This window comes from Pyxicephalus adspersus, chromosome Z (assembly GCF_032062135.1).
Source record: "Pyxicephalus adspersus chromosome Z, UCB_Pads_2.0, whole genome shotgun sequence".
Lineage (NCBI taxonomy): Eukaryota > Metazoa > Chordata > Amphibia > Anura > Pyxicephalidae > Pyxicephalus > Pyxicephalus adspersus.
The window spans coordinates 35,313,578-35,323,114 of NC_092871.1; the positions used below are offsets into that span (position 1 = coordinate 35,313,578).

Sequence of the window (9,537 nt, forward strand, 5' to 3'; positions counted from 1 at the left end):
AGACTTAGTCTTATTAACCATCAAGCCAGAGCACAGAGCAAAGTCATCCAGAATTTTCATTAAATTCGGCAGGGTTGTAATTGGGGAGGTGATAAACATAAGGATGTCATCAGCAAAGAGAGCACATTTATGTTCCGTCTTACCACATTTAATACCCTGAATATTAGGATCTGTCCGTATCGCTAAGGGTTCAATTGCCAATGCAAACAGCAGTGGAGAGAGGGGACAACCTTGTCTGGTCCCCCTCTTGATTTGGATCGTTGATGATAAGAATCCCCCTAGTGAGATCTTGGCTTCAGGTAAGTCATATAGAGCTGAAAGAAGATTAGTAAAAAAAGGACCAAAACCCATTTTAAGGAGCACCTGAAACAAGTAGCTCCAAGATATACTGTCAAATGCTTTTTGGAGGTCAAGAGAAAGTAACATAGCTTGACGCGTCGGTCCCCCATCCCAGCCTGATTGTACTACCGATATAAGATCGATAGCCCTCCTTGTTTGGTCCTGTGCAACATAAAACCCACCTGGTCCGGATGAATATTTGCTCCTAGAAAGGAGCTCAATCGAAGTGACAGAATCTTCGTCATGATTTTCAGATCACAATTAATCAGGGAGATAGGCCTATAATTAGCCACTTCCGAATCATCCTTCCCCGGCTTAGGTATTACACTAATGAATGCCCTATTGGCATCCTCCACCAAGGCATTTCTCTCTCTTAGGTAATTAAAATATGCTACCATGTGAGAGGCCAATAATGGATTAAACGTCTTGTAATACAGATTCGAGAATCAATCCGGACCCGGCGAGCTGCCCACTTTAAGTTGACCCATAACCCCCTGCAACTCTTCCACCGTAAAGGGTTTATCTAAAAACGCTCTATGTTTGGAGTGCAATCCGGGGAGGACAAGTTGGTCAAGAAATCTTTCCAATCCCAATGTATCAGAGGGATCAGCAGAGCTATATAAAGGGCTATAAAAATCTTCAAAAGCAGCAAGAATTTTTTCTGGGTTTTGCGATAACCGCCCGCCCTTAGTTTTAATTTTAGGAAGAGCATGGGACTTGGGCTTGGGATTAAGCTTATTGACCAAGAGACTGCCCGGTCTGTCACTCCAAACAAAAAATTTGTGTGCTGACCATCGCAAAGATTTTTCAGCTCTAGTTGTCAGTAGCAAATTGAGTTCAGTACGTTTCGCCTCCAAATGGGATTTCAGAACTACACATGGCGTCAATTTATGTTGCAATTTATGATATTCCTGAAGGCTGGTATCTATCATCTTATTATGGGCTCGTTTTCGTTTCGCACCCAGTTTAATCATCTCACCCCTTATGTAAGCTTCATGGGCCTCCCAGTTTATAGCTGGGGATGTGTCATCCGCTACATTAATCTGAAAATAGTTGCCCAACTGTAATTCTATATCACGCTTCATCATATCATCAGAAATAAAACGCTCATTGAATCGCCACCTGAACCCTGGTTGTGGTCTATTAAAGCCTGTCAGATATAAGACCAGGGGGTCATGGTCTGACCACGGAGTAGACAAAATTCGTGCTCCAAGCAAATTGGGGAGCATAGAGGACTGTATGAAGCCATGATCTATGCGTGAATACTGATTATGCGCTGCTGAGAAATAGGTATAGTCCCTGACCGAAGGATTCATCTCCCTCCAACCATCTACTAAGTTATATTTTCTCAATAAAAGGGAGAGGTTGTGGCTCTTTTTGGGGGGATCCCTGTATCTGCTTAATTTAGATTTGTCTAAAATATGATCCAGAGCCAGATTGGAATCCCCTAGCAAAAGCAAGGCACCTCTTACTTTGGGCCAAATTTAATCTAAAAGAGCATGAAAAAATGCCATTTGACCCTCATTAGGTGCATAATAAGAAACAACAGTAATCACATGCAACCCAACATACCCAGTCACCATTAAAAATCTACCTCCCGGATCTCTGAAAATCTCTAGGGGTGAGAAGTTTAAACTTTTCCGAAAACACAAAAGAACTCCACATTTCTTTTTGTCAGAAGTAGCATTATAAAACAGTGGGTAATTTTTATGAAGATATTTGGGTTTGCAACCCTTTTTAACTATAGAAGGATTAGCACAGTGATCCGAGACCTGTACACTTTGTGCATATCCTGTGTAAGCCTATGTCTGCAGCTCTGGTTTCACTGGGGCTGCCCTTGTCCTGCCCTGACCTACATTCATCAACTTCATTAGTTGCCAAGCTGGCAGATCAGCTTTTCTTTTAAAATGTCTTTTACAAGATTGTAAACTTTAGTTCTTTAACCACATTTTCTTACAATTTACTATATGCGTCATTTAGAGCCTACACTATTGGCATAAGTGATGGAAGAGAACATGAGCATCCCAAAAAAATATGCGTATAGTCAAATTGTCTTCTGCACAGAAATTGATGTGTTTAGAAAATTGACTATTGCAAGGACTTAATATTGTAACCCCCCTTGAGGGAAAGTGACATAACCTTGGACTTTTTAAAGAGTTGTGTAATATGGTGTCACTAAACACACTAATTAGTGCTGCTGGTTATGTGTATGAAAATATTTGGTTAGAAATTCACCAAATAATTACTACAGGTTTGTTTTCTTAGTTCATGTGTTTTTAAACTACTGAAAATGGCTGACCACTCATGTATATTACTTTCATTGCTTTAGAAGTATGGCCCTTTAAGTTGAATGTGGGAAGCCGTCTAAGCAGATACACACCAGGTCATAGAAGTGCTGTCTGCTGTAGCATTGTGTTTTATTACATGCATGTCTGTCTTTTTTTTTTTTTTCCACAGATACCGTAGTGAGAAGATGACAATGAGCTATGCCGAATATCTATCCCACCGTCAGCACCATCATTTTCAGAATGGCATCGGGCACCCTCTCCCACCATACAACCATTATTCCTGACACTGAGCCGCATGACCAGTCACTGGACCTCTCAGCAGAACTCTTCCCAGGAGACCCAGCTCCCTCTTGGTCTAGCTATCTCTATTACTGTACCATTTTATGATGATTGTTTCCGTTGTCCTGTTTAGCTTTTGCCTTCCTTGGCAGTACTAATCAGGGCAACGGGTGGGAAGACACGTTAAGTACCTATAATTAATTTTTGTCAACTTTTTTACAAGAAATTTTTGAGCTACTGATTTTTTTTTTTTTTGCAGCATATATATATATTTTCTTCATTTACTACTACACTATTTTACAGGGTGTTTTTTTTTTTTTTTTTTTTTGATAACTTTTCCCTACTGATCAGGGTTTCTCAATGATTGTGGATGGAAGGAAACCTTTATTAAGTAATGATGTATCTGTGATGGATATTTGAGTTCAATGTGTGTGCATTTAGCGAGTTAGTAGTGGATACATATCTAATTTTTTTGTGTTTTAGAATAGCCTTCTGAGATAGCTCCCCAAGTTTTGCATTTTCCCGAGAAGTGTTGAATGGGATTAGAATTCTTGGCATTTCCACTGATTCTGAAAACATTTTTAGGATAACTATATAAATTATAAGATAGTTTAGGTACCTCATCCAGCAGATAAATATTTCATATACAATTTTGTTGAAAGCAAATTTCTTTGGTCCCCTTTTTTCCTGTAATTGTCAACGAATGATGAGGGCCTGTAGCTGATGTGTATACAAAGAGTATGCCAGCAGAAACTGAATAATTGCAGATAATGGAAATTCCATCTGTTTTAGTTATAGAATGTTTTAAACCCTACCTCAAAATTGCCTTGCAGTGTTAGATAACATGCCTTCATATGGATTACAGAAATCCAACGTGTCTTTGGTTTCATGAACGGTCTGCTATAATGCTGGTTCCATCACTTAATATTTTTCATGCCTGCTCTTTCTCCCAATCCATGTAAATGCCAAGGAGTCTTCATGTAACATGAATGGTAAATACAAAGAAAAATGCATGTATTTGTACTTAAGACACCTGTAGTAACACTGATTATAGCTTTGTCACATCAGAATAGATTTTCAGTTGCAATATATTAAATCTAAACAGTGGTTTTACAGTTTTAGTGAAGGGAAAAACATTTTGCCTTGTGGTGTAAAACAAAAAGGTTTCCCCCATTCTGTTCCATCTAGCTTCTCTTCTAACTGAGCAGTAGAAAACTCAAGAATTTTGGCAGGGGTGTACAAATGATTGCCATCAGCCCAGAACTTGTGCAAACACAGCCTTTAGCCTGTGTTTAAGTCTGTGTTTATTGTGTTTGACACTGGTTGAGCTTCCATTGCTCAGTGGAGACCTCAACACAGACAGTGCAGTACCCATAACTAGTCTGCCCTAGTATTGAACCCTTGGCCCAATACTACAGTTTCCTCAGCTTTTTGTAACACTTCTGTATAGGTTCAGATGGTTTTCGTTCACCCTCTTTTGACAATCATACATATTAAGCCAATGAACATCTGTAGTTTTTTGGGCTGACTGGGTTTGGTGTTTTGTTAACAGTGATAATTTCATACAGAAAAGCAAAAATGTTTAATACTGCATATTATCCATAAACCAAAATGGAATAGAATAATTTTTTATTTTTTTAAACATTTTATTTAGTTTTTATGTAATTATGAAACTATATTTTGGTGTGACAAGCTTCATTTTCAGTTTTGTAGCTGTAGTCCTATGAGTGTTGCAATACTGATTGAGTTTTAGGAGTATGGGGATTTCTACATTTTCGGCATTGTTTTAGGTAAAACATTGTAACAAAATTAGTTATTTTTAGCTATGGAGCTACATGGTACCGTGAGTCCCTCAGAACTGATAATGAATTCAGGTCTTTGTCTGGGGTCAGAAAGGAGATTTGCTGATTTATTACTAAAGCAGGTAGTTGATGTCTGTAGCTATAGGATGTGGACATGTTCATAAAACCCATGCTTTTTTTTTTTTTTTAATTAGAAACCAGTAGGTCCAAAACCAAGGAGATTAAATCAATGTGCTTTTGTGTGGCTGTGTAAGTTTGAGTACACCCTGGATTCCTGCTAGTGCTGGAAAGAGAGAGGATATCTGCTTAGACTAGCTTCTGATGAAAAGCAGATGTCTTTGGTGGTGGAAAAGGCTGTCATGAACAGATACTAAAAACATTAGCCACTTTAGCAGCAAAGGTGTTAAGATTTAGTCAGTTCCTTCATCCACATCATTTTGCTCAAAACATTGGTCACTGCTGCTAGCCCCACTGTAGCAGGAATCTCCCCACTGATGTTTTTGGATGCCTTAAAATGCTGCCAGAACAAATTGCAGTGAAGATCTTTTTGGTATCTGAGCAGCTTCCAAAGTGTCAGACCAATACATTGTAGGCTCTCCAATGCAAGGAGATGCCAAGCAAGGGGTGTGAAATTTTTTCCCATTCCTCCCCACACTCAGGTGCATGGAGTTAAAAGTATTTGATTTTTGCCCATTGATTATTTTCCCCTGCATCATGTGGCATTTTCTTGGGGAGTTATTGTGATGCCTTTTATTGAAAGCACCCCCTTTTGGATCTCTTTTGCATCCAGCTAATAAAGTGAGCACAAGTAAAATCATAATTTTTGCTGCAAAAAATTCTTTAACAAATACAGGCACAGAAAATGGTTAGTTTGTTGCCATAGGTTGCAACACATGTACATTTTTACCAAATGAGCTTTAGGTTTTCCGGTTTCTTTTTCAAATGTTATGTATTTAAAGGTGCTAATCATCCTCGCACAAGGTCCCGTGACTGGTCATGCCAACTCTAGTTCATATCAATTTTTTTCTTTTTTCTCTCTTTTTTTTTTTTTTTTTTTTTTTTTTTTTTTTACTAATCCTCGATATATGCAGATGTTCTACAAGATGTTTCTTACCAGTGTAATAATGCGATACTGATAAAATGCCAATCCTGCAGGTTTTGATAGCACAAGGTCAGCAATACTTCCCAGCATGGCTTAGGGGAGACTGAAAAAAAAAAACACAAAAAGGATTTGTTTGTGTGTCCTTTTGTGTACAGCTTAGTGCAAAACTGCATTTGTCTCTTAGTAGCGGTTTAAAATAGCATGAAGATTGTTATGTAAGCCTGTTTACAGATGGATTCATGTAACAAATGCCTTTGGGGTAGGATTTAGCTCCATGGGGCTACAACTTAAACCTAAAGAAATCATGAAGCAGACCACCCTTCTTGAAGCCGTTATTTATCGGCTCATGGCCGCTTTCCCACACCTATAGCAGAGAATTACGATGTGCTGGAAGTAGGGTTGTGGTTCCTGAGTCCGAAAACCTCTGCTTCCATTGATGGGGATACTTCATTTTCGAGGGGGAATGCGTTTAAATTGATGAAGTGGAAGCTGCACAGTCTAGTCAGGCCCAGGTCATTTTAGTTAAAGGATTACAATTATGATTTGATTGGTTTGGTGGGCAATGCTTTCTCCACCACTTCTAAATTATATTCAGGATGTTCTGAGCTTGAATTGCAATTAATGCAGTTTTAAAGTGGCACATTTTATTTTGCCACAACTAATTGTAGTTTACTTTTATGTGCTAAGTGAACTCTTCCTCAGTCCAGGTTTCCTTCCCTTTTAAAGTGCATACGTATAAAAGAAATTAGATTCAAGCATGTTACTGAAAATGTTTAGTCACCAACATAAGCCTTAAACACCGTGTTTTTCCATCTACCTGTCTGGTGCCAGGGTCCAGCTATGCAATTGCACCAACTGGGGAGGTCCTTTTTAATTTCAAGTTGAGGAAAATGGAAGAATTTTAAATACAACAGATCAAATGCTTTAAAGTATACATAATCTACAAATGCAACCAAACTACAAATTTTTTATGAATTTTAGAATAACAAAATTCAAAGTACTAATTGATAAAAATGAGAAATCAATTACAATAAATTATTCAGTTATCATTATGATCAATAAATTTTAATGACCGAAGTTTAATCAAAGGCATTTATAATTAATCTGCTCAGATTAAAAAATTGCCGATTATAAAGCTACTCTGTTTTCTAGTATGCATTTTATGGCAGTATTTTTAAGGCAGTTCTAATTTCCTTTTTCAGCTTTTTGAAAACATTCTTCTGTCACCACATTTTACTGCAATGTAGTACTGCAATGGTAAAGGCTTGTGCTCTGCTCTTAGGTTTTCCTTAATTGCTGTTATAAGTCACTTTGCACATTGCATCTAAAACTGCATTGAATGCATACTTGCCCACCTACACCTCCCCTAAATTGATATAGTAACTTGTAAAAACAATTTTCCAAAACCATCACTTTCTTTTCAGCTAAGGAAGCATGTATTGGTTTTGGTTATGAATTGGAGCTGATACTTCACCAAACTCATTGTAGAAGTACTTAAATGTTTTGGCTGGAATAATCCCATCATTAGTTTCCCTGCTCTGATCACCATCAAAAAGATCATAATTGTTTACTGAGACAGATATGTTAGCTGCAATAGTATTCTACAATCACCTGGCTTTGTGGTTTCCAGAGCTTTCAGTGACTGAGCTGAAATAAGTCAAAATTGCTTATATTTATACTTGTTTCAGATCAGTGACTCCAAAATATCATGGCTATTGGATCAACCTTACAAACAGGAAAGTCAGCAAATTCAGAATTTCTCCAATACTTTACTTGGCACATGATTCATTTAGGCTATTACTAAAAGCTGAGTAAATTGGCAGATTTCTTGACATTTTAGCTGTGTAATCCAACGTTGCAACAAAGCAAAGCCAAATAGGTGGTGATTTTCATAGCGGCCTTCCATGATGTAATGTGACCTTGTCTCAGGCTGTGCCCCCTATCGGCAGCATGAAACAAGATCCTCACCTCGGCTCCTGACCCCTCAGATTCTGCCTGCTGCTGTGGACACACTTGGGTGGCAGATTCTAAATCCCTGTACTGTCTCCCAAGTGATTAAAGGGGCAGGTATAGCTGCTATGCAGAGGGACAGAGCCTTGTAAGCTGTAAGTGCTGCCATAGGTGACACAAAAGAATGCAACATTCTCTGACATCACACAGCATCTTAAGATGTTCTACCCAATATAGCATTTGGGCATTCACATCTAGAGGCTCTAATCTATCCTGCGATAAACAAGTCCTGCTTGCATAACAATCTTTTACCACGTGTCTTTAAATGTGTAGGTTTCTTAAAAATTTAACAATTAATTCTGTCTGAGATAGATTTCATCTCTTGTATATGTTAGACCAAACCAAAGAAACCTCTGGCCATACTCTAAATGCTGCTCCTTAAAGCCTTTCAGTTCTATCAAACAATCCTGCAGGATTCTAATGTTAAAACCTTTTTTTTTCCTATTTTTGTACAGTTTCTAATAGATTTTTTTCTAGTGATGTTTAAGTGAATCCAGTTTATTTTGAGGAGACTGGAAAATGCATCCTCTGTTGAAATAAACTGATGACTTTTTTTCTTCTCTCCCCATTCATGCTTTTCTGTAAGGAACCCTTCTTGTGTGCCTCTGAGTTTTAGAGGGTTCCATGTTACCTTCATTCTTAAGACCAGCAAAGATTCTTTCTATGAAAAGTTTTCTTTTCTTTTTTTTTTTATATTACTGTTCTGGGGGGGAAAGAATTAAAAAAAAAAAAAAAAAAAAAAAATAAAATAAAAACACTTTGCGCTGGACCCAGTAACAAAGCTGGTTGAAAAACGCACTGAGAAAATGAACTTATGTTTGAAACTTTTGTATAAAACTTACAATGACTGTTTTTGTATATCAAAGTTGATTCTTTTTTGAGAAATTTTTGGGGATCTAGTTTCTAAGTTAGTGTTTTTATATGTTACAGAAGAATATTGCTTTGACTACATCACCAGCCTAATAGCGACATGTTGGTGATCACCTTCAAAGCTAAAGGTCCTCGGAATACATTGTAGAGCAATGTCTTGTGGGCATCTACAGCTAGAAGGATGTCTACAAAATGGGGACTGTGGGTGCCTGGAGTATCCATGGCCCTTAATTCTCTACTTATTAACTTGATTATAAATTACAATAACACCACAAAGTACATTGTACCTGCCTCCCTTCCTATATTACTAGATCCTTCCCTCCCTTATAGTTGCTATTAGTGTGAAGAAACTGTTCAAAATGGGCATTTTACTATGATAGGTAAGGCTAAAAAAAGGTAAAAATGGAGAAAAGGCAAAAAAATTCTATATATAGAAGGTTATTTGTGGGTCTGTGAGCTATGGATGTGGAAAGAATATTGTAGTAGTTTTAACACTATTGTTACCTTTTAAATTACCCAATAAAATATGGAAAAGACTGAAGTTTTTTCATTTATAATTACGTTAAAAAAAAAAAAGTGTAAAGTTTTCATTTGTACTTGTCCTTTTACAAAATGTCATCTAATATCCACAGAGGTTTTTTTATTAGGGATCCTGTCTAAACAATTTGCGCTCATTGATGTTGTGGAGAAGTCACCAAGATTTCTGCACCCTAATAGCTGGAAAATAACCGTCTGCTGGAACCAGTTGTCTTGATGTTCATCTGAAACATACTTATCAGAAATAAAAATAATTGTAGGCTGCTGTTTTTGTGCCTCCCATATACCTATAAACATCTCAAGTGCCTAT

The 9,537-nt window shown here is 37.5% G+C and overlaps 1 protein-coding gene across 1 annotated transcript in view; it reads left to right on the top strand.

The window, feature by feature from the left end:
• Window positions 1-9,226, top strand: part of AMMECR1 (AMMECR nuclear protein 1) — an 82,436-nt gene extending 73,210 nt beyond the window's left edge. The window contains exon 7 of the mRNA XM_072430584.1: window positions 2,797-9,226. Coding sequence (XP_072286685.1) covers window positions 2,797-2,911 — 115 coding nt within the window. The 3' untranslated portion in view covers window positions 2,912-9,226. The remainder of the gene's footprint in view (window positions 1-2,796) is intronic.
• Window positions 9,227-9,537: the final 311 nt, after the last annotated feature.